General features: G+C 41.9%; 1 protein-coding gene across 1 annotated transcript in view; it reads right to left on the bottom strand.

The window, feature by feature from the left end:
• COLQ (collagen like tail subunit of asymmetric acetylcholinesterase) overlaps positions 1 to 26,652 on the bottom strand; it is an 81,230-nt gene that overhangs the window by 39,185 nt on the left and 15,393 nt on the right. The window contains exons 2-3 of the mRNA XM_090049296.1: positions 4,316 to 4,428; positions 2,084 to 2,188 (exon numbers count right to left, since the gene is read on the bottom strand). Of these exons, the coding sequence (XP_089905422.1) occupies positions 2,084 to 2,188; positions 4,316 to 4,428 (218 nt within the window). The remainder of the gene's footprint in view (positions 1 to 2,083; positions 2,189 to 4,315; positions 4,429 to 26,652) is intronic.

The following is a 26,652-nucleotide window of genomic DNA, read 5'->3' as shown; positions in this document are numbered from 1 at the left end:
AGACCTGGGGCAGCACTGGGGACTGGATGATGGGGCACAGGCCACATCTTTGACACCTCTGCTCTGGAGAGAGATTGGGTAGACAGCTGAACATTTTTGCCTAGTTCCTACTATTTCTGGTTGGCAAACAGCTTTATAGACAGAGAAATAGATCTATTATCATATTAATTCCTAGAGCTCTTGATGTTCTGGTAGAAAACAGCAGATATCAATATAAAAAAAACCTAATCAAAATAAATTGTAGAATTGAAATATTGGGATTTAAATTGGTGTTGCATGATTCAAGGTTTTACACTAGTTTAAAGCGGATGAAAACGGTGTGCTAACATGAGATTTTACTTGGAGGACATAAGGCAGGGGTCAGCAACCCCCGGCACTTGTGCCGAGCATGGCACACGAGGCCATTTTGCTTGGCACACCACTGCCAGCCTGGGCTCTAGGCAGCTGCTGCCAGCCACAAAACCCGGGCTGCTCCCAGCAGGCAGCTGCAAGCAGCCCGGGCTTTGTGGTTGGCTGCAGCTACCCAGAGCCTGGACTGGCTGCAGCCAGGAGGCTGCAAACATCTACTCTGGGCTCTGGCATCAGCTCCATACTGGCGGGTGCGTGCGTGCCTTGGAGCAGACAGTGTAGGAGGGGCCTGAGGCAGTGCAACCCCGGCCTCTTCCGCACTGCTGGCACACTGCTGATGACTGGGCTCCTGAGTCAAACTGGGCACAGCTGTTTGTAGCCAGCCTGGGGCATCTGTAGCAGGCAGTGGGCAGGCTGCAAACAGCTGTGCCAGGCTCCACAGCCCCGGCATCAGCTCTGTGCTGGTGGCAACTGCATGTGTGCCTCAGAGCCGACAGTGGGAGGGCTGTGCTTCCTCAGGCCCTATCCCCACCATCCGCTCCAAGGAGCGCATGAACCTGCCAGTATGGAGCTGATGCCGGAGCCCAGAGCAGCTGTTTGCCGCCCAGGCTCTGGTAGCTGCTGCCAACCATGGAGCCTGGGCTGCTTGCAGCAGGGCTTCCAGCTGAGTCTACCTGACTCCCACCTGTTCTGAGCCCAGCCCTGACCCAGCCCCCCACCAGGATGAGGCTGGCGCTGCCCCTTGCCAGGAGCACTGCACCTTTTGTGGGCTTAGCTGTGCGGGGTGGGTGGGTGGGTAGTTGGGCTGATGGGCAGGCTCCGGGCCGGGGCCTTGGCCAACTGCAGTGCAGCCCGGGGACTGGATCCCCAGGGAAGCACAGGGGCTCTGGTGGGACCAGGGCATTGTTGGGTTGGACTCTGTCAAGTGACCCAGGAGCCTGGCTCCATGCGCCTGCACATCTGGTTCTGTACATTTGTCTGTCTCTGTCTTGTTCTGTGTGTCTGTGTGCACACATGTCTGGTTCTGGATGTGTGTGCGCATGTGTCTGTTCTGAGTGTGTTCTGGTTCTCTGTGTGCGTGTGTCTGGTTCTCTCTCTGCTCTCCTTTTTCTTTTTCTTTCTCTCTCTCTCATTGCAACATGCTCAACCAAAAAAGGAATACAACAAAGGCAACATTTATGATTATTAAATATGCTAATATGGACTGGGTCCTGGCATGTACCTCCTCACCCCCTGCCCTCATATTGTTTTTCTGGCATGCCAGCACTCCAGCACTTTCCAAGGTAGATGCGGTTTTTTTGGCACTCCAGCCAAAAAACGTTGCCTACCCCTGATATAAGGCATAGGCAGGGGAGATGACAAATATTATTTATACAAAATAAGAAATTTAAACTGAAGTTTTAGATATTGTTAGAAGGTGAAGGCCATTTCCAAAAGGGCTGATCATTTTATAAAGAACACAAAAGGGTGCGATATGGTTTAGTTAAAGATGCAGTCATGAACGACGAGTGCCTTTGGTGGCTGGGGGGACACAGCAGCAGTACCACAGTGTCAATAAGTGGGAGCTCCTGCAGACACCACTGGTGGTGTCAGTGGCAGGGCCAGTGGTGATTGCTTGCAGGTGCCGTCAACAGTGTCATTGGTGCCTTTTTGTAGGGAGTGCACTGCCACACTTAGGGGGTGCACATGCACCTACGTGCACCCCCTACACATTGCTCCTAGATGCAGTACTCACCTGGGGGCCAGGAGGCCCTAAGGGGCAATCAGATTCTGGTACACATGAAGCTTGTGTTATCTGAAGTTCTTGAACAAAGTTTTTCAAATCAAGGTCCAGCTGTTTCTAAATAAAAATAAATATATACCCATACATGCATCAGTACACATCATGCAGGGAGACACAAACAATCAGCAACTCTATGGGCCTGTAGAGAATTTATATGACTCAGTTACAAGGAGGCTTGTGGTTTATCGGTCTTCTTAACAAACACTTACCAATTATCACCCTAATCCTTTTCATTATCCCTCATATTATCTTCCCTTGCACTAGAGCTCTCATATCTGTATTTCAGCACCACTGTCCTTCTAAGACAGTGTAGGATCCAAATCTATTCTTAAACTTCATTTTGTTCCCTGAAGGCAAATTTATGGATAGCAGCACCTCTACAGAAATAGCTTCTTTGCTCTAATCATACAAACTATATTAGATAGTGTTAGAGACTGAGGGAACTTCAGTCTAATGATACTTAACAAGTGGAAAGTCATTCATTACAGGCCAGATCCAACTCCTTTTCAAGTCAGTGAAATGTCTGTCAGTGACTGAAGGGAATGGGGTCAGGTCCCAGATGAGCAGAGGTTGTAATCATGTTAGTGCCCAGCACAGAATCTGCTACATTAACACATGGATAAGAAAACCTAGAGAATCAATCACAAAATCTTAAGTTCAGTATTAGAGCTGGTTTCCCACTACTTGCATTAGTAAACTGCCTGGTGGCATAAGAACATTGATACTGAAAAGAAGAAGAAAGATCCAGAATAATGGGATTAACAAAACTAGCCTTTGCTTCAAAAACTGAATATCCATTCCTCATCTAAGTATTTAGTACAGCAAATATGCTGTATTCCTATGGAAAATCCCACATTGTAGAATTTGGTGCCAATGAGGCTCATATCATTTAATGAGTGTTATATCAATATAGCGATTAACTTGCTTTATAGAATTATTTAATAGAAAGAATAAAGGCACTCTTCAGGCATTCTCAACTACAGTTGAGTTTCATTAGTAACTTTTGAAGTACTACAGCTGACTAAGAAATAATAATTGGCACTAATAACATAATTTCATAGCATAACATAAAATAAAATAATCTTCCTAGGACATCAAAGAAAAATTAATTAGGTGTGTAGCATTACAAAGAGAAATTAAAGAGAGACCAACAGCAAAATTCTCTCTTGGGTAGAGAATGCATTGGAACCAAGGGATGTTTGTGGTAAATGTAAATATATTGGTACTTAAGCACACACATGCTATCTATAGGTGTATATACTGCATACACATATAGATAAGCATAATGATTTGATTCTTTACAGATTCTTTATATTTGTGCGTGTATATTTGTATTCATATATATACACACTATATATAAAAATAGATTCTATAATCAAATCATTACCTGCTTGATATCAATATGGATTTGTGTATATAGTCTATGTGCATGTACATACACTCACATAATTATATATATTATATACACACATGCATGTATATACATACATGGGATGGATTAACTATGCACATACACAGACAACTGAAAATGAGGAATTCCATATTAAGTACATCCTCTGAAGAGCCACAGTTTTTGAATATAGGAATAAAGGAGATGGGACTGGAATTCAGAATTAAAGCTAATGGAAATGAAATATGGAGAACACTATGAGTTAGTCAAGTTATTGACAATATGAGGACAAATTTCTGTTACTTAAATCCATAGTCAAAAAAAGTTCAAAGTTGGGCCACGCATTGTGCGGGTCAAGCTAGGGTGCTGTGCTAGAGCTGCATCCAGCTGGTACAGCATGAGAATTTCTGTAGGCAGTGGTCAGTGATGTGGCTAGCAACACATTCAGCTGCCTTTGAATACTCAGCCCAAACAGCCAGTTACCTACTGACAGCTGTGTTGACTGAAGTGCAGCTGCACAAGTGCAGAGCAGGGCTCAAACTCATGTCTGTGGAGCCACAGTAAGAGACCTTCATCAATCTTTCATCACATCCCACACTTAAATCTGAGGACTCACACCCAGATAACATGAGCTTGAATTAATATCTATACAAACCTGTTATACTTGCTGCAGCCTTGTTATGTAGCAAGATGGGACCACTGTATTAGAAACAACCAGGCACTGCTAAGTAAAGATATACTAGTATTTTTTAAAAATAGTGGAGTCAAGAAAAATGCACCCAAGTACTACTTACAGGATTCCAGCTGTGCTTGAAATATGGTGGTGGAAATAATGGTGGTGGGGGAGGAGCAAGGAGACAGCATGCTCTCCTATTCATTCGTTTCTTCTGCTCCAAACAAGGAAGGTCTGTTCAAAAGAAATGCTCATTCATTAACTACAGTGGAAGTACAGCTAGATAAAACCATGCCTGAGGCTCTTAAAGAATAAAATTCATTTTATTTACACAAGCCTCCTATAAGATCCTGCATCTGTCTTAAGGTCTTGTTTTAGCCTGACATTCGAGCACATGCAGAATTTGCCCATTTAAGTCCTATTAGTTAAATGAAACTACTGAAAAAGTTTTCCATAATTATCAGCTCTTTATTGAAACTAGGTCTAAACCCTTAACATGGCAATTAAATGGAATTACTGCAGAAAAGTTCAAGGCAACAATTAGAGAATACCAAATATACACAGCGATAAAATATTACCACAAGTCAAATGATATTTGGTAGATAAATATTCAATCCTGGAACTGATGAAACTTAGTTCACCAGGAACTGATCAGAAGGACCTCTGACACCCACTGAAGAGGGATGCTCTTCCTCTGCTGCCTATGGGGTCCTTTCTCTGTGTAGAGGAGGGAATGAGAAGCCCATGTTCTCCACAAGAAAGGAAAAGAGAAACATCAGCTCTCCCCCTTCCTGGAGGAAAGGCAACTGAAGTACCATTTTGAGCCTGAGAAGAAGGAACAGAGATTTCCATCACCTCATCTGGTGTATCTAGCCATCTCCCTTCTTGCTCCTTATATGCTCCAGCTCTTCTCTACTGCTACCTAGAGCCAGAGGTATAGCACAGCAGCTTTGCACCCTGGGGTGTGGCTGTGCATGGGCCAGCACTGGCTGCTGCAGTACTGATGGCTGTGGTGTGTCCAGCTTCTGCTGTACAATGGGTGCCCAGTTTACCTCCCCTCCCTTTCCTCAGTTATAGTTCTGCCCAGACCTCTAATCTGTGAGATGGATCCAGGAATCTCTCACTGTGTTGGATCCCACCCCTGTTTGTAAATAATGGCCATCCAGCTCTCTCTCCTTCACTCTAGTCTTACACGAGTGACTGTCTGGGTCCACTTCTTCCCAATCCATGGAAAGGTCCTCAGGGAGAAGAGTGATTGTTCATCCCCTTTATTCTGGAGAAGCAGTGCTGGTAAGCAGTAGGCTCTCGAGCCTGATTTGAACATGGGGTCTGAAATGTTCCAGAAGGCACTAAGCTATAAATAGTAAACTCTGTTTCCCACGTTTCTTTTGGTTAATACACAGTTCTGTTGAAGGCATCTCATTCCTCAAGTTCAGTCCAGGGTTGGAGAGGTAGAGATCCCGCTCTATTCCTGAAGAAAGGGGGAAGGGGATAGGCAGGCAGCATGATACTTGAAACACTCTCAAGGGACTAGTGGAGGGAAACTGGCACCATTTTGGTCCCCAAAAATTTGGAAATGGGGACAAGAGGCACTTGGCCACCACTAAAGAAATCGAGGGGAAGCACGAGGCATTGGGCTACCCACCTTGAAAACATTTTAGAGGAAGTGGTAGCAGGGAAACCTGGGACTTATCAGGAAAAAGGGGATTCCATGTTTTTTTTCTTGAGAAGAGAAGGGTTAGGGTAGAAATTTGTAGGGTTGCACCAGTAGAGATTTTTTGGGCCAATACTGATGGCTGATTTTTAAGGAGGCATATCAGCAGATACTGATCCACTTTCCAATATGCAGCCCAGCAACTGGAAGAGCAATGTACAGCTGGTAAGTCTGTTGCAGGGGAAGGGAAAGGGTGTTGTTGGGGGGTACATCAAGACCCCCGTGGTGAGGGAAGGAGCTGGGCTGGGGCTGGGGCAGGGCATGGGATGGAGCCACAGCTTGTCCGAGGAGTGTGGGGGAGAGGGGAGTGGCTCTCGCCACTGTGTGCATCTCAGGAGAGTATGGGGGGGGGGGCATGTCCCCAGATCTGTGCAGGGCAAGGCTAGGCAAGGCAAGCTGCCTTTGCGGGCTGGGGCTGGGCCTGGGGCCTGGGCTGTGGTGGGCTCTTCCTGGTGGGGGGGCCTGGGCCAGGCTGCGCTCAGGGCAGGCAGCAGCGACATTGAGAGGGAGCTATGGGGGGGCTGCAGCCACCCCAAATAGTCCCCCCACCACACCACTCCCCACCACGAGCACAGCCCAGCCCATCCCAACCCCCCTGTGCAGGGAGCCTGGTGCAACCCTGACTCCAGCCCGCAGCAGCAGTCCGCCCTGCCCTGTGCAGATCTGGGGGAACGTGCCCCCATGCCTTCCCAGGGTACATGCAGCAGTGGTAGCCATGCCCCCACAGCCCCAAAGAAGCCACAGCTCTGTTCCATGTCCCACCCCGACTGGGCAGCCCTACTCTCTTACTCACCGCGAAGATCTCAATCTGCATCCCCCCATGCCCCTTCCCTCCCCCTTCTGCTTCCACCACAACAGACTTACCAGCTGGATGCAGCTCTCCAAGCTACCAGGCTGTCTATATGCTGTGCTGTGGCTACGTGCATTCAAGGGGCATTTACTGACCAAATTATCAGCCACATCAGGCAAAAAAGCTGATTTCCGATACAGTCAATTTTCTTTATACCGGTGCCGAGCTGATATCAGACCGATGCATCAGTGCACCTCTAGAAATCTGTATGTGTCACTGAATAACACCTAAATATTGGAACCCCTATATTTAAATATTAACTAATTTTAAAAAACTACATCATTATTCCAAATTACATTCTGAGAGATTTCTTAGAAATCTTTCAAGTACAGCCATGGTTATAATTTGCATGTTAAGGATTTTTTTCTTTTTTCATTAGCATTTTACAGTACATATGAAGTAAGAAAAGCACAACAATCTGGTAATTACCACCCAAGGAGAAGTTACTTGCACATGTGATTTCACTAACTAATATTACTCCTGTTTTCATTCACTTCAAGCAAGTAAAAGCTATTTGCTTGCCACATAACTGCTTTCAGCCAGTACTTTTCTCTAGTATACAACAGAAAGAAGTTGTGAGGGTACTGTTGGAGATTATCTTTCTTGGATGAGACCTAGAACTGAAATCTTGATCCTTCAAAGCATATAATTATGTTGTTTAATGCAGGGTAGTGCTGTGATGGCACTAACTCTGCTAGTGTGGAGCTTAAGCCAAGCTAATTTGCCCTGCTTATGTCCTCATCATTAAAACTACCAAAGTACTAGTTGCAAAAATACAGGGAGTCCTCAGCACTGGTACAATCTAGTGATTGTCTGCATTGTTGTAGAAAGTAACAAGTAGCTGAATGTCTGCAGCATACTTCAACGTGAGATGAACTGAGTGCTTTCATTTTAGATGTACACCTTGTACTCTTTCCTGCCATGGCAGGGGGTCAGACTAGATGATCTACTCAGGTCCCTTCCGACCCTAGAAACTATGAAACTATATGTGTGTCTGAGAGAGAGGCTGACAATGTTGAGCCTAACAGGGAGTACTGTAACTTCCTGGGACATGTCTACAAAGCATGACTGGAGCCAGTAGATTCCTACTCCACCCACTCCTGCTATGTTCTGTGCATACATCAAAGCTTCCAAACAAACAGCTGATATTAATACAAACACCTGAACTCTCAGAAATCAGAAACATTTCTTAATGTCGATGTGACCCATTTCTGTGCCATGCAAGTATGATTCTCATTACATTGGCCAACACCAGGGATGGAACAAACAGCCTCTGAAACTAAAACAATATAGTCTTTACAGATATTGCTAGAGAGAAACTCAAGTGCAACAGTCTGGCCTGAAGTCTAAATGTGAGAGTGCTAGGCTATTGCTGCTATTGACTTACTAAAGTAAAAAGAGAGTTTGGAAATTATTGGGGATGAGGATAATAGTCTGCACAGTTACAAGCCTCAAGGGTAAGCCAGTTCATTGCATGGCTGAGTCTGACTTAGGGCTTAGAAATTGAAACAGACTCTCACCATTTACTAGCAGTCCTCATTACATTTCATGGTAGTGCTCCCTTGATTCTTATTAATGTTTATTTCTTACCATTCACATTAAGACCTGATGCTATCTTGAAATGGGAATTGTTATATAATGCTCTTTGAGCTGATCTGAAATAAATTTCCTGAATTAGAAATAATAACAGGAGGAGATTTTAATGCTAGAATTGGTGGCACCGACTCCCATGATAATGAAAATGTCATGGATGAAATATGGGGCATCTCCCCAGCAACCTTACGCGATAAGAAACTAAATGAAGGAGGGCAATGCATTTTGAAATTCATTACAGAAGAGAATCTTGGAATGCTTAACAGATGAACTGGTAATGATGTACCTGGGACATTCACAACTCAAGGGGTAAGCGTGATAGATTATATTTTAATAAAACCACATCTGTGGGGTAAGTATAAATAATTTGAAATTTTATCATTTGTGGAAGGTGATTGCTTCCCCCTCTCTCTAAAAATTCCATTAGATTCTTATGGGCAGCCTTCCCCAAAAACAATACAACTAGCCCCAAATTAGAAGTAGCCAATTAAAAGAAAATTCAATGGAATATGAGTTACAAGATTAATGTGTTGCTCTAGTTAAACATACTTTCTCAGGTTACTTGTCTCATATTCTTAAAGTACAAGAACAAGTAGTATGAAGCAGTTGTCCAGCAGTTGGAAAACACCTTAAAAAAAAAAGACCGTTTCTTTTTTGCAAATAGGCAGTCAGTAGCACAACCCATGGTTTTACAAGAACTGCTCTAAAAGTAAAGATGATTTAACAGACACTTTGGAGGAATACAAGTCTAAAAATGACTTTGCTAGCTTCCAACAGATTAAGAAGATTAAAATAGACTATGAAATTAATAGCAAGAAGAAACTACATCAAATGAGCCTATGAGAAGAACTGGTAGCCACAGGGAAAAATAACAATAATCAACATTTTTAGCAAATTGTAGACAAAAGTAACAAAAATTAGCTTAATTTCTGATGCATATATTCCTGAAGATACGTCTTATTTTTAAAAAATAAGTTTAACAAATTACTCGCAGATAGTGAAGGAAATGGTGGCTTTTCAGTGAAGGAAATTTTATCTGTTAATCTACAAGCAGATCATCATCTCACCACTCAATCTCAACTAAAATCATATATATCCTTACTGAGATGCGGAAAGGCCCCTAGCCTTTTCTTTCCCAAGAAATTTTCAAGGAATTCATTGCTTGGTGGTCTCCAGTTTTGACCAAAATCTTTAATATCATTGTTTTAGAAGGCATGTAGCCAATGCATTGGAATTAAAATATAACCCAATTTTTAAAAATGTTGATAAGGGAGATCCTGTGTCATGCTGCCCTATTAGTCTAATGTATATTCCTACCAAAATATTTGGGAGACATCTTTTTTTAGCCCCAGACACTGATTTCTAAAAATAATATTTTGGGAGAAGAGCAAACTGGTTTTAGAGAAGGCTGTTTTTGCATGGATCATTGCTTAGTGCTGTACTATTTAGCACCTAAATATGTAAGTAACCCTTGCTGTGTGGCACTAACCGCAGCTGAGCTTTGGAGGGGAAGGGGGACATGTGCTTCCCTCCACAGCAGTGGCAGTGTCCCCCAGGTGGCACCCACCTGCAGACACCCAGCCCGGGCAGGCCCAGGAGCATTGCAGCCGCAGAGGGAAGCACTGGGCCCCCACACAGCTCAGGTAGGTGGGCAGGCTCCAGGGAGGAAAAAAAAAAGGTCAGGCTCACCTCTTTTCTTTTTTTCCTTCAGTGGATCCTGCTTGCATGGGCTGCCTGCACAGCCCCTGAGCTGCACAGGGCCCGGTGCTTCCCTCCGCAGCTGTAAGGTAGCAAACTAAAACACCTCAGACATGTTTTATTTTGCTGCATCCCAAAATCATTTAATGTGCTTTACACCACCGACATATGTAAACAGCTGCACCATTAAAGTGCATTATGCCACTAACGTGTAAACAGCTGCACCCTAAAGCGGTGCGAAAGGGCAGTAAACCACTTTAAAGGCCAATTTTGTGGCATGTACAAATAGCCATTGGCACTATGTTAAGTACTCATTGTATTAAATCCCTAATTAATTATTTGCAACTACTAGCCAATCACCCCGACTTATGCCCAACAAATGGAGGGAGGGGCAGTCCCTCACTCCTCTCACTACACACATGCGGGCTCCAGCTGCCTTGGGCTATCCCACACAGGCCCAAGCGTCTCACAGTCCGCAAAGGCTGTTCCCACTCAGACCCCTGCAAAACACAAATTCATCTCCCCGCACCTCCGCGCACACTTCTCTGCCTGGGCATGGCCTCTCCAAGCCCACAGAGCTGTTTATGCAGTTAAACATGCAGAGGGAGAGCAAGCCTCCACTGGCTGACAAGGCAGCATCCCTAGGCTCACTTTCCCATAAGGCACACTGAAGCTTCCCCACAGGTCTTAACCCACACAGGCATCCTGGGGACTTTCCTTAGCTGGCATCTCTTGCCACCAAGCTGTCCCAGTCCCGCCACAGTCCCGCCTTTCACCCAGGGGGTTTATCACCAACCCCCCCAGGCTCCAGCCCCAGTGCGGAAATCACCTCCCCGCTCTCTAGAGGCTTCCCAGGGCTACGACCCCACCCATAGGAATTTGTTCAGCTCACTCACAAACTCATCACACTCGTTCTAGGGGTCTGCTCTCTCTTGCTTGACCCTTCAGGCGCTCCACTGGTCTTTGGCCCACCCACAAAGGGTCCAGCAGGCAACCACAGACTCTCCCAGCCCTTTTCATGCAGCATACACCTCTCTCTCTCCACCCCAGGAGCAGGGAGACACTCCAATTTTAAGGGGAGCTGCCCAGACAATCCCTGAGCTGGAATTTTCCCAGGCTCCCTAACTGCTTTTTGAATCTTGCATCCCCTTCCTGAGGATAATACTAAACTATAAGTAAGGTGTCCCTGTTAGGGCAATCTTCCTCAAGTGTTCAGGCAGAGCCCAATGTAGGACACTGGGAAGGCAAGTGCCCCTTCAACTGCCCGTTACATGTAAAAAACATTTGTATGTAGCCTTCCTAGATTACAAGGAAGCTATTGACTCCATGGACAGATTAAAATTATGGAAGAAGCTGGCATTAACATCAATGGATAAAGCTCTCGTACAATCAATTGTTACCTACTATTCAAATAAAGCATTTAGGGTGCATCACAGGATTGGCGGTGTGGCATCCAATAGTTTCCCAACTAAAACAAGGGTATGAAAGGGATGTTCTCTTGCTCGGAGACTTTTAATTTATACCTGAATGATTTAAAACAGGTGCTAACCAGGAATCAGCTCCACACACCGAGGATATTGAATGACCCTACATGCAGATTATATTAATAATGTCACAATCCCAAATAGGTCTCCAAAAGTCGTTTGATGTTTTCCCACAGTATTGCACCTCAAATAGCTTGGAAATCAACCAGCTAAATCCAAGGTATTAGGAGAAAATGGTTTAGGCTTTTATTGGTAAAGAAACTAGAAGTGATTAAATACCTTGGAATCTATTTTAGCAAAAATTTGAGCTGGAAAAATCAAAATGTAAACACTAGAGCAAAACAAGCCTTGGGCAGAGTTTTATCCTTTTACAATAAGACAGGCAAAAAAGAGTTCTGGCAGTCCTAAAGATTTATAGATCTATGGTAAAATACATTTTACCTCCATTCACCTCCACTGGAAATCTTCAAGAGGAGACTGGACGGTCACCTCGTTGGGGTCACCTGACCCCAGTTATCTTTCCTGCCTAGTGCAAGAGGGCTAGATCTGATGATCTTGTGAGGTCCCTTCCAGCCCCTTACAATCTACGAATACATGCATCTATTTTATTGTATGGAGCAGAACTTTGGGGTCCACTCAAAAACAAAAAAGTTTCTAATTATTTTTTAAAGTGGCTTTTATCTCTAGCTAATTCTGCAATGGGGGCTTATGCTCTTTGAAACTAGACTGATAAATGTGAGCCCCTTAGCTCAGTTAAGAATGCTAAACTACTGGACGAAAATTAGATCTTTTATACGTACCAGAGACCTTAAATAGCGCATTCTAGGAGCCCCTCCTTTTTCAAAGAAATGTTTGTTTGTAAGGCTAAATAACATCTATATTCTCCTTTGGACAAATGGCCTAGGAACTATACTCAGAGTCACTGACCTTATATTACCCTTATATTTAAAATAAGACATACATTTAAGAATTAAAGATGCCAGCATGCAGATTGATATGCTGGCAATGAGACTTTCTTGAGCATCCTACTTTGAATACCATCAAGAGAAATTTGGATGTTTATCTTGCTGGGATCCTATGACCCCAGCTGACCTCCTGCCCTTTGGGCGGGGGGCTGGACTCTATGATCTTCCGAGGTCCCTTCCAGCCCTGATGTCTATGAAATCTATGAAATCCCTTTTAAGATTAAAAAGGCACTCCCTTTGGTTTATAAACCTACCTGTCTGTGGTGCAAAACTAAAAACAAGGAGAGGCAAGCACTAGACTTAAACTGGAGAATGAGATAGATGCCTTAAATCACTATTTGTGATCTTGCTTGTTCTTTGAATAAATAAGAGAAAATGGTTTCTCCATTAATGGGAAATGTTAAATACTGGGTTCAAGAAGAAAAAACAATCTGGGTTCTCACTAACAATTTGGAGCCTAATCTATAATCTTTAGGTGTATATGTGTTGCTTGCTTAAAGGAGAAGGGCCAAAATCAGGTGGAATTCCCCTGTTTTGTTCTATTGTCCACTGCTTCATTTTATCTAGTTTATATAATCATATGCTATATTTTGTTTTAATTTTGTGTAAACTTGTAGAATGGACACTCATATACTTTTAGCAAAAAATATAAATTATGTAACTGTTATTTCTTTACACAGACCTTTTGCTGTCCCTTTTACTTCAATTACTTTAGTGGAAGCCACGTAACTAAACTACTACTACTACTACCACAGTTCTTTTTGAAGGTTTCAGTGATGAGCTGAGACATTCTTTACTTGCCTTCCACCCCCATAAAGGATTACCTCGGAGCAGATGAGAAAACGATTCCTCAGTTCCCACATGGACTGAATTTTGGAGCTCAGAAGCTGTAGCACTGAGCAGTATAAGCATGCCCCAGCCCACTCTTTTCTCCACCCCAGGCCTAAGAAGGAGGACAGCATAAGTCTATTTACTTCAGCCTGAAATTCTCTTATGCTAGAGAAATTATCCTCTGACCCACCATGGCATTTACAATCCTCACATGCTTATGCAGCAAGGGACATAGGAGCTGGAGTGAATTTTGCTGTTACTAAATTAATTTTCATCTTTCGTGTTTATACTTATTAGGACTGTCACCCAGTACCTTCCTCTGATAGTGTTCAGCAAGTGTAAGAGTCTGTCCTCCCTTCTGTATGTCACCCTCACTTCAAGTAAAGCATTTGCTGCAAACAAAGAGATGTCTTGGAAATAAATCTTAACAACAAAGAACAATATTTGAAAATACAGAAGGAGAACTCAACCAAGCTTGAGGCAATAATACTAATACAGAGAGATTACTAAGAAAATCAGCATCACATAAACTGACATACACAGAAAATACCAAATTAAAATTGGTTCAACTTATGGGAGGATAAAGATATCTGATCTAAATGCATGGCATTGGTTCTTGTACACTTAGTCTCTCTCTGGGCAAATTGGAGAACCTTAAGTGGTCCATTAGGGGAACAATCAGACCTTATATTTATGTACCTTGCCTTTAAACCCATTTCCTAGAAAAGACTTGAGACTTTACTGCCATTCTGAGGAAAGGAACCAACTTATGCTATTTTAATTATACCTAATTGCTTTCAGGAAAGCTTCTACATCTGATTAGTTCCCTTTGCAGCTGATATGCAGGCAGGAAATATTGGCTGCCACTAAACTTCACAATGGTAAAAATAACATTGTGGGAAGCCATTCTTTCAGCAGTTTCTGTATTACATTTGCTTAGACTTCCCGAGACTGAAAATCAAGTTGTGTCATTTCTGACTCATGCATTATCACTAATAATAAAAATTCTGCAACCCAAATTTAGTTGATACTTTGGTGGCAAACCAATGGGTGAGGCACCATAGGATCTTATTTAGTTCTTCTATAGTTGTATTCATTGTGCACTAAGCTCTAAATGTAGGAAAAAAGGCTATGTCAATAAAATAAGCAATTATGACCAACGGGCTGATTTATAGGAAAGTAGGTCTGGAAGGGACATCACAAGGTCAACTAGTCTAGATCCCTGCTCAGGGCAGGGTGATCCCTAACTAAACCATCCCAGCCAAGGGTCTGTCTAACCTGCTCTGTTCTTGTGGGAATTCTCTAGATAGGGTGGTTAAGCACTGGAGCAAGCTAATAGTCAAAAAGTTCTGCCTAATCGTCAATCTAGATTTCCTCTGCTGCAGTTTGAGGCCATTGCTCCTAGTCTTGCCCCCTACAGCCACATAGATAAAATCTATAATCACCTTTCAGGTATTTGAAGACTGCTCCCCTTCCCCTCCCAGTCTTCTCTTTTTCAGACTAAATTCCTATAGTTTTTTTTCAATCTTTCCTTATAAATTATGTTCCCCAAATCATTTGTAGAACATATTTTCAGTTGTTTTTCTGAATAGTCATGCTTCAAGGAAATCTCTCTGCCGTGGGGCTGGAGGGGGTTGTACCTGTATTGAATAATGATTGTACTAAATACTACTAATGTTTATGCATGCTTATTGGACTTTGAGTGTGTGTCTGGATACTGGCAGCAACTGTGGGTGCCTGGGGACTGAATGATGGCAAGGAGCCAGAGACAGCAAGAGGAAAACTCTACAGTGAAGTATCTGGTTAATAGAAAATCTCCGAATTAAGTTTCTAGGAAGGCAAATATTGCAAATTTGCTTGATTTGGGCACAAATTAATTACAAACTGGAGATTAATTGCACTCCAAGTTGAAGCTGACTTTTGAGGAGTATAATGCATCTTGCATCAAGGACCACATGTGTCTCTAATTCATATAACACACCTCAAAACAAAGTCCCACGCCTCATGAGGACTGGAATTTTACAGTAACATTAGAGCCCTGGAAGACTGTAGAAGCCAAGTTGTCTAAAAATTACTTCAGACTTCCTCAGCAAAATCCTCAGTGTGAATCACCTCCCTAAGAATGGTGTCCTAGCCTACGCACCAATATTCCCCACCCTGAAAGCATTACCATCTGCCTGAAATACTTACAAGACCACTGAAAATACTTGGATTTCCAACCCCACTATATTGCTAAACTTACCCACTTGATCCACATCCACAACAATTGTAACTTCAACATTTCCTCCTAATCATGGGCAGAGCTATAGGCACAAAAATGCCTCCTTCATAGGTGAGCCTCTTAATGAGCAACTTTGAAGAAATTTTTTTTAGAGAAATGTACCACCAAAACATACTATATCTATGACACAATGGTGACATGCTCATTATCTGGACTGAATACCTAGCTTCCCTCATTGATTTATACTGTAAGTTCAACTACTGCAGCCTTTGCATTAAATTCTGTCTGAAATACTCTGACAACACCAGCAATGTCCTACATACCACAGTCATTATCAAGAATGGCACAGGCTCACAAAAGTTTATGCTATATATCTATAAGGTGGAAATCTACCCAGCCTTCTGCTTGACCCTAGTCTAGCATGGCTAACTACCTCTTCCAACAAACAACTACATAGAAAGCCCCACAGATGGTCACACTTACCTCCACAAAAGCAGTAAACAACCCAAGCACTCCAAGAAAACTGTAACTTATAGCCATGCCATCAGATATAATTTCATCTTTTCTGGAAAGTATTCTCACAATACTCATTCACTAATCCCAAAACTCCCTTTACTCAACAAGAACACCTCACCGGAGAAACAGACCATAGCTCCATGCCTTACACAAACCTGTTACAGTACCAAAAAACACCCCTCCCCACTGACCCCATACTCCTGGCAGTCACATACTATCACACATTGGAAGCTATAAAACCGATCATTAGTTACGATTTATGCTCAAGTAAGATTATAGCTTGAAAGAAATCCCTCCCACCCATGGCTTTCAAAGAGGCCTGTCCAAAACAAAGTACCCAGGGCTCCCTATGGACCCAGAAATTTGGCAACAGGGGAGCAGTGCTACCACTCCCTGAAATTAAATTTCTGGACCTATGAAGAGCACAGCAGGTTGGATGATAACAGGACACCCCTGGGTTAAACTAAAACAATTATTGTAGCTTGTATGTAGTTTGGACTGTGAATCTTTCTTCCTCATACCTGATAATGGGTGCTCAAAAGCCTCAAGTTTATCTCCTACGTCTCTCAACTCCACAGGATGATCCAATAAATGATATTACCTCATCTTGCAAATTTTGCTTCTATCTTATCACCCCCCCCCACACACAAACATGACATTTTAAAGTTCTATCTTAAATTAATCAAAATAAAGTTTTGTTGAGTCAAGATTGCAACTTGTTTCATAATTCAGTGAGGTGTCATAGCTAAAACAGAAGCTGCAGGTAACTCAAGTATATATAGCATAGAACATGGAATCAAGCATTACACTGTTCTAAAAAAAAGTCAAAAGCACAACAATTATCTTAAAAACCAGGTCTTACCTCATAGAAAATATTTATTTAGTCTCTAGGAAACTCTGTAAATCCTAATTTGAGAGGTGCCCCCATTATGCCATCAGCAGCAGTTCAGTAATTTTGTAACTACACCGTAGGCACGTCTACATGTGTAATTAATGCCCATTAATACATTCTGAAGCTTATTGCTCTGGAGGTTTTTACTCCTGGGCACCCCATTTTAACATGGGCCCAGGGCTGCTCCAGTCACACTCCATGTGTTGCAGAGCGGCTGGCTGGGGCACAAGGGTGCTTCAGCATGGGAGCTGCCTACCAGGTAGCCCCACACTGAAGCATCCTGTGCCCCAACTAGCTGGGGCAGCATCTACACTGCACTACTGCACATGAAAAAACTCTGGAGAAAGTTTTCTTTAAGGAAGAAAAAATGCTAGACTGTGGTACACCATTAGGAATGTTGAAAGCTATGATACAGGAATACCAAAACTGACGGTGGGTCTCTCCAGTTCCTTAAACTCTTGGTAGAGGAAATAACCTTGGCAGAAATTCCTAGAGACTTTAAATAACGGCAGCAAACTCATATAATACACCCAATCACAGACAACAGATTCAGAAAACAGAAAATCCTAATTCATTAATACACAAAGCATTATTTAGATAGCCTGGTCTACAGGCACAAAGAAGGGAGAAGTTTGTTAAGGAACAGTACATGCTGACACTGTATATTCTCATTAAACCTTGAGATTACATCTCTGTACCTCCCACTATTCTTACTTATGTTCTAGAGGCCAAAAACCCCCCAACCAAAACGGATGGGCTCACAGTGAGGAACTGTAGGCTCTGAAACATTAATTAGTTCATTTTTTTCTTAATCTTGAGGCTATCAAAGTTATTTTAGTGACTGATGGAACATAAAAATAATAAAGCTGCAGAAGCAAAATGTGGGGAAAATCTATAATCCCAACATCCAATAAACGTGGAAAAGAGCTTTATGGATATTCCTCAGCCTGACGAAGGGTGTTTGTGCACGAAAGCTTGCTAAGAAGAACTTTTCCAACTATTTGAGTTGGTTTAATAAAAGATACTGGATTTACCCAAAGAACCTTGTCTGTGTATGGATATTGAAGGACTGCCAAAACACCAGGTTTCATAAAGTTGCACCACCTAAAAATGGCTATGTGCTAGACAAATATTCTAGTACTGGCATACGGATACCATACATTAAATATTCAGCTTTTCAGCAGGCATGAACATTTGAGAAAAAATATCCAACATATATAAGAAAGAGAGATTTAAAAAATAGCAAACAGCCTCAAACCAGAAAGATGTCTGTTTTACAATTATCCTTAAGACTTTTAGCCAGACAGACAAATTGAAAGTTTTAGCCATTGATATCCTATCTGAACATTATGGCCAGGCACATTACACTTGTACTTGTAAAAGTGATTAGAAACCAGTCTATACTCACAATAGAATAGAAGTTTGGCCCACAAAACTACTCTATACCTGTAACAGTACAAAAGTTCAGCACACGTAGACTGGTTTAAAAATGGCGTAATCCGGTCTAAGATTTGTTCCCCCCACCAGAGGGTGAATGGGTGTTCTGTTCATATCTATCACAATTACTAAGTAATCAATTAAACCAGGAACTCCTATATCCAAATCAGGGCTTGCTAAGATAGTATGCAGTACAAATATATCAGCAATAACCCACTTCAGGAAAACCAACAAGTACAATAATTTGTTTCAGATGGTCAACCTGGCTTCACATCCTGTAGGCAGAAATGGCTGAAGTGACAATAAGGAGGCACCTTGACTGGCAAATTCAAGACTGCATGCAACTTGCTGATAATTTGAAAAAAGGATACTTCTGTTTTGAGCTTAAAGTTGGGAAATTAGAACAGGAATTCAGTGACAGAGAGTGCTTACAGACAGAGAGGGGAAATAAAAGCCCACAACAGCTACACTGCAGCAAAAGTCATAGTGCATGCTGAAAGTTAAGCACAGTCTCATTGACTACCGTCTTTTTCCCTTTCACAAAGGTAGAGCCTCGTGAAGGGGTACAGCATGCTGGTTATTTATCCCTGTGCTACAGATCTCAGGGATTCACCTAGTAGGCACAGCTATGCAAAATCTGCAGAACAAAAAAATGATCGCACTCCTCTATTTATTCAGTCTAGCATTTTCGAGATGTCAGATGCATTTTCCAGTGAGATACTCTGACCAAGCCACGAAACCTCTAAAGTCAAATTCTCACTTATTTCAGTTGTTCCCACGCTTGGCCATAACTCCTAGTGGCCTAGGTGCTCAAATCAGCTAATAAAACATAATATTGACATTGCCTTTTCCTGCCATTCTCCCCGACATTAATAGGAATCAGATCAGTCTCTGAGGGAGCTTTATTTTCATACCGCAGTGCCCAGAAAGTTTACTCATAGGCATGTGATTCACAAAGTGTTTTCAGGAGCTTCTTGACAAGTAGGTGTGCAGCTGTTTCCTTCACCTTGTTAAACTGAGATTCATCAGTTAACCCCTCCAAAAAAAATTCCTGGAAAACACGTGGTTATTTAAGGATAAAATCCAGTTATTTTTGACTCACTGGTGTCAGATTATATCATGCTTTGGCTATGAAGACACTGAACGCCTGGTCCAAAATAAAAAATACAGTTCATGATCTCTTCTTTTTAATCCCTTTTTTATAAGTCTGCTTTTTCCAGATAGAATCCTCTTCAATTTCTCCGGCAAAAACAGGCCAAAATGTATTAACTTAAGAATTTAAAGAACTTATCATACTGCAAGGGTCAATAACTTACAGTTATTCAAAGCGTCTATCAAAACAATGTCTCAAACTCTGAAAGAACTAATTTTAGAACCCTTTTTAATTTATGAGGTTATTGTAAAGTATCTGAAGAACAGCAGATGATATTCTATTTAGTAAATTCTATTTTAGGTTTTAAAAAATTGATAAGAAGAAACCATTATACACGGTCTTATTTTTTTAAAAATCAAGTCAATTTTAGAGCACTCCTGAAAGCTTCAAAACACTTACTGAATTCTCCAATGTTCAGTTTAGTTACAACACACTCACATACAATCAAATATAGGGACAAATTCTGCAATAAGATACTTCGAATATACACCAGGGCAGAATTTGGCTTTTTACTTGTAGATTGCTACGATTTCCAGAATTTGAAGGACCTGGCACATTTGGTAAATCATCCACTGCAAAAAAAGCTTCCATTGACATTTGTGGGTGGTGGAGGTTACCTCTTACAAAACTTTATTATAACAGTCCTGTTTAAAGAAAGTAAGAGATGTTCTACTCTTTCAAATAGAAGTTAAGGAAGATTAATAAAAAAAATAATTTAAGCAAAGCCCATTTCAAATGAGCAGGCATTTCTTTTAATCTTGTCTCAGGGCACTGTAATTATAGTGCTGTAATTACAACATGTTGGAGCAAATTTGATTAATTGAGTCTGCTGGAGTGTGGTAATGACAGAGCTTCAGCATCACGTGTATCAATGTCCCCAAGCTGAAAAATGGCAGTGGGGGGTGCTTTATTAGAACTGTTGGGTGTGCAAACGCCTACACATGATTCACAAGATTTCAAACAGATACCCACATATCAAGAATATCCCAACCTGTTGTGGACTTTCTCAGTTATTTGCAACAGAAAAAATGCTCTAACTTTTCTGTAGTCAAGAACTTAGTGAAGCTAAGAGCTGGCATTTTTGGAGTGATGCCTTGAGTCTAAGGTTAGGGACAGCAGTTACACATAAACTAGTTTAAGTGATCAGAAACTGGTTTAAACCTGTAACAGAACAGAAGCTCAGTCCACATAAACCAGTTTTAAAATGGCTGGAACTGGTTTAAGTTATCAGACTTAACTGATTTGGGTCCAAATGGTTTATGAAACTTCTGTCCCACATCCTTCAGGTTGAAGATAAATCAAAGTCTCCCAGAATCCCAGTGTGCTTTCCAGCCCTAGGGTGGACTGTGCTGTCTGCTCCAGCAGTGAAGGGTTTGGGGGGGTGGGGGAGGGCAGGGACTGCCCCCCCAGGCAAACCCCAGCTGGGGTCTGGGGCCAGAGAGTGGGGGTTAAACTTCCCTTCCCCCAAGTACAGAGATGCCCTCCTAAAAACTTACTGCGACTGTGGACTACAAATCCCAAGGCACTTAGAAGCAGGAAGAAGTGATGAGCAACCCTGCAGAGTCCTGCTGCTGTGGTTAAGGATGGAAAATCCCAGAAATCTCAGGGGCAGTAGGAAGAGAAAGTGAACACACAGACCATGCTGTCTATGTGCCAGACAGCCATGCTCTAGTGCCCCCAACTACTGACCTGAGCCACTGCAGGCATGCAACTACATTTTCTGAATCAAAAATGAATGTCTGTCTGGTTGTTTCTCAGTTTGATCTCTGCAGTTTAGACTAACCTGCAAAGACTGAATCAATTTAGCCTCAGGCTTTTTGATCATCTTTACTTAACCTAAAAGGGTTAAGAACCACTGTTCTATTTAGTTCATTTTGATTAAGCTGAATAATACTAAATGGAGCCATGCCTTATAGCTGTGTCCTCATAAGCAATCCTCTCAGTTCAGGTTGATTGTCTTACATGATTACTTTATCTGTGGGCCCAAAAATGTCTGAAAAGGCCAATCTAGGATGAACAGATTCTGTTAAAACTCAGACACATGTTTTTGTGTGGGGTGGGTGGCTCTGGATTCTTGATTTGGTCCATGATACACTGTTTCTGCTGCTCTCACTTTTTCTGTCTCCTGTTGTTGCTGTAAAGTTTCAAAGTATGGAGATCCTTGCAGAAGACTCTTCCTCCATTTGGGGCAGTCCTGGGCAATAAGTCTCCCATGAGTTGATGTCAATGTTACATTTTTTTCAAATTGGCCTTGAGGACATCCTTGAAGTGCTTTCTCTGCCCTCTGCTTGAGCATATGTTTTTACTAAGCAGGGAGAATAAAACTTGCTTTGGGATTCTGGAATTGGACATCCAGATAATGTGGCTGGCCTAGCAAAGTTGATGTTGGATGATCATTGCCTCAATGCTTATGGCGATTGCTTGCGAGAGGATACTAATGTTGGTGTGTCTGTGTCTTCCCACTAGATTCTAAGGAACTTCAGCAGGCAGCGTTGGTGGTCTTACCTTCTTCTTTTAGGCCACATTCTGGCACCATTACTCTTGCATAATAGCACTTGATTGTTATTGGTCTCACTAATGTTAATTTGACTACTTAGAGTAAGAAAAACATGGAGAGATCAACATCTGGTCCTGGGTGACAGTTTCTATGCACCCTAATTTAGTCTCATAATGAAAAAGTTTTACAGGTTATATTTATTTTTTAATTATTTTGTTGAGTACATACTCTTCAAATGTAAGTATTTCAGTTGTTCAAATACTAAAAAATGCTTGGAGAATAAAGATAGTATGTACAGATCTGCTTTAAAAAGATCATTCCTGTTATGTCCTTAATTGGATATTGGATAATTAGATTATCCTTTTTAGCATTCATTTGACCATCTAGGATTTTCCCCTGAGATGCGCTTTAGGACATATTTTATTGTGAAAAATGCCAGAGTGTGTTAAGGTTAGGAGCAAAACCACTGATTTCAGTGGAACTTGGTTATGTTTAAAATAAAAATTTCCTAGATATCATAGAATCACAGTTAATTAGGGTTGGAAGGGACTTCAGGAGGTCGTCTAGTCCAACCCCCTGCTCAAAGCAGAACCATCCCTAAGTAGACCATCCCAGCCAAAGCTTTGTCTAGCTAGGTCTTAAAAATCTCCTAGGATAGAGATTCCTCCCTCTCTCTGGGTAACCTGTTCCAGTGTTTTACTAACCTCCTACTAAGAAGATTCTTCCTAGTATCTACCCTAACCTTCCCTTGCTCTAACTTGAGACGATTAATCCTTCTTCTGTCATCTGCCACCACTGACAAAAGTTTAGCTCCATCTTGCTTCAATCCCCACTTCATTAAATCCCTGCTCAGTCTCCTCTTTTCTAGTCTAAATAAGCCCAGTTCCCTTAGCTTTTCCTCATAAGTCATGTCCCCCAGCTCCTTCACCATTGTTGTTACTCTCCACTGGACTCTCTCCAATTTGTCCACATCCTTCCTCTAGTGGGCGGCCCAAAACTGAACACAGTACTCCAGATATGGCCTCACCAGTGCTGAATAGAGGGGAATAATCACTTTCCTTGACCTACTGGCAACACACCCACTAATGCAGCCCAGTATGACTTTAGCTGTCTTTGCAATAAAGGCACACTGTTGGCTCATATTCAGCTTGTTGTCCAAAATAACCCCGGGTCCTTTTCCTCAGAGTTGCTGCCCAGCCAGTCAGCCCCTAGCCTGTACTGGTGCATAGGATTGTTTCATCCTAACTGCAGAACTTTGCACTTTTCCTTGCTGAACCTCTTGAGATTTCTTTTGACCCAATCCTCCAATGTGTTTAGGTCTCTCCAAATCCTAGCCCTACCCTCCAGTGTATCTACTACTCCTCCCAGCTTGGTGTCAACTTGAAAACTTGCTGAGGCTGCACTCTAAGCCATCTTCCAGGTCATTGAGGAAGACATTGAACAAAATTGGCCCCAGGGCTGAACCCTGGGGTCTCTACTTGATACCAGCTGCCAACTCTCTGAGCTCCAGCCAGTTTTCTATCCACCTTACAGTCCATTCATTCATCCTGTACTTCCTTAACTTACCTGTGAGAATTTTGTGGTAGACTGTATCAAAAACCTTGCTAAAATCAAAGGTATATTACATCCACTGGTCTCCCCACATCCACAGAGCCAGTCACTACATCATAGAAGGCAATCAGGTGGATCAGGCATGACTTGCCCTTGGCAAATCCATGTTGACTGTTCCTAATCACCTTCTTCTCCTCCAAGTGCTTAGAAATAGATTCTTTGAGGACCTGCTTCATGATTTTTCTAGGGACTGAGGTGAGGCTGACTGGTCTGTAGTTCCTCTGGATCTTCCTTTTTCCCTTCCTTATATATGGGCACTATGTTTGCCTTTTTCCAATCATGCAGTTATGGTACAACACAATTTACCCCTCCTTATTGTAGTCAAGCATAACAAGCATAACATATGCTGATATCATCTACAAAAGCAAGAACTGCTGTCATAACTACAGCTACTATTGCTAGCAGTAGTGGTGTTTCAGTAGCACTGGGACCCCCATTCATGAATCATGTCACTTTTATGGTAGGTGTGGTACAAATAAAGAAAAAAAATGGTCCCTGGCTCAAAGATTTTATATTTGAAATATAAGAGATGAAATAACAAGTGAATACAACAAGTAAGACAGCAAAATATAACAAAGAGTTTGATTACAATAGCATTAAAATATAATCTCTTTGTGTGGCTTGCTTTTTTATTGGTACAGATTGGTAGCCTTGATGGACTTAAAATATAAACCTGTCATACTTCGGATGTGCTTTTCTATCACCAAAATATAGGTTTATGGCTGCTCACAAATGTAATCTATGTGGTTAGATTCAAGGTTCATTTTGTTTACTACAAAGAGCTTAAAAATACTCCAGTGCCTATGGGTGGAAGAACTGTTAGCTGGAATAAAGGACTAGCCTCATGTATTTCTAGGAGATGGAGCTCAGTTTTTCACTGCTCATAAGTTATATAGGAATTATCAGTGTAAATTCTACATTGCCTTTACAAAACTGTCAGGTATCTTGCTTAAACAGATTTCTAGACAAAATGATTTGCTATGAAAAAAGTATTGCATGCATGCTTCCCATTCTTCCCTGACTACAATCACAGCAGCTATCTAAAAACTTGCCTTCCTAGTTGGTATCTTGCCCAAAACTGACAGACAGACTGGGCAGTTGGGCAAGTTTGTTTGTACGTCTGCTCACTCACCTCTTTTCTACCTTGAATTACTGTGAAATCCTATGAAATATGAACTTTCATTTCTACCCAGGAGAACTTTTACAAGGTTTTCTCCAATGCCTGATGAAGGGTGTTTGTACCCAAAAGCTTGCAATTAATTTTTTTTTTCAAAAATCTTGTTGGTCTAATAAAAGATACAATCTCTACTATGAGTCCTGATTGTCTATTACTGTTGAGTCTCCTTTACTCACTTTCGGCTTGCCCCTCCCTCCCCCCTGTTTTTTCCCCCTCCCTTCCCTGCTCCACTTCTCATTTTCCTAATTTTTACCTATTTACATTCTCACTGACATCCTGTCACACTTTTAGCTTCTTTCGTTCCTTGGAGTCTCAGAACAGCAGAGACTTCCTATGCTGAAGAAAGATGACTATGTCAGAAAGCTTGCAAATAACTTTTTTCCAGCTACTCAGTTGGTCTAATAAAAAATATCACATCTACATTTATCTTGCTGGAATCCTCTGATCCCTGCTGACTTCATGTCCCTGGGGCAGGGGGCTGGACGTAATAATCCTCTGGGGTCTCTTCCAGCCCAAATGTCTATGAAATCTACTCAAAGATCCTCACCTGCCTTAGAAAAGAACTTGAATTCCTTGCCTGCCTATGCTCACTCACCTGAAAGTGAGACAGACATTCATCTGCTTTGCTTTCATTCATTCAGGCTCCTCTTACTATCCCCAGGACTGCTACAGTCTCCAGACAACTGCTGTTTGAAGTTATCTGGTATGTTTCTTGTTCTTAACATGAAAACATCTGCAGAAACTGTGCCCTTGTTAATGTTAAAGTGCTTATGAAAGGTGCAACATCTGTTCTGCTTCCCCATTGTGAGTGACTTGATGGTGAACTATGTTAATGTCTTCTTTCCTGCCTGATGCAGTGAAGAGGGCAGGTTGCTACCATCCCCACCTAATATAATTACTACTTTAGCTTTAGCGTTGTAGAGTGCTGAAGGTCATATATTCAAATCACCATTGATGACTTAGGAAAGGGTAGCACTACAAGCTACTAAAAACCTATATTATCTGACTACTATAGTCCTGATTCCCTTTCCAATCATTTTGTTAAGTTCTGCTTTCTTGTCACTGCAATTAAACAATATATATATTCTATACGGAAGGGAACAGAACAAGTCAGATATTTTTCCCTGCAATAGAAATGTTCAACTTTTAAGTGAAGAATTCCAGCCAAACATGAAAGTTTCTAGCCAATTTATTTTTCAGTGAAAACTTTAAATTTTCCATATGAAGGTAGCCCTTCTAGCTTCATGGATATGGGTTTGTTTGTTTTTTAATCAAAACCCCAAATTTTGGTTTAAAAAGTTTCAATCAGCCCTAGAAGGGATATTTGTTGTAATCTGTCCCATGACAGTGAACTGATTTTCAGAGTCATTAAACAGATAAATAAAATATTCATAATGACTGAAAGTTCAGCACAGTCAGTGACAGCACACGCTTTTTGCATGCTGCTTTGCCAAGGTACCTCAGTCTGTGCTTAGCTGAAAGAGATGGAAATTTCTCTCTGTCCTCATTCAGTACTCAGCTTGAGACAATCAAAATGAGTGCCAAGGACTGCTAATACGTGCTGTGTGCTTGCACTCATTAGGAGCTGGTGCTTAACGGAAAATGTGTTTCATAGATCATCAAGTAGCAATTGCACTGAAATGACTTCTGGGGAATGTGTATTTGCCAGTGGCAAAACTCCCCACCCTCTGGACAGTGAAAATAGAAGAAGCTAAATGGTAACTGCTAGGAAAGGAAAAGAAAAGGTCATCTACCTCCTACACTCAAATATACCAGAAGCCTGTGAAAGAGAAGTATTTCAGGCTGCTCCCACACGTTT

Source organism: Crocodylus siamensis, chromosome 5 (assembly GCF_052110815.1).
Source record: "Crocodylus siamensis isolate JL-2025a chromosome 5, ASM5211081v1, whole genome shotgun sequence".
NCBI lineage: Eukaryota > Metazoa > Chordata > Crocodylia > Crocodylidae > Crocodylus > Crocodylus siamensis.
The sequence above is the reverse complement of the archived record's forward strand: the minus strand, read 5'-3'. Positions and strand labels throughout refer to the sequence as shown.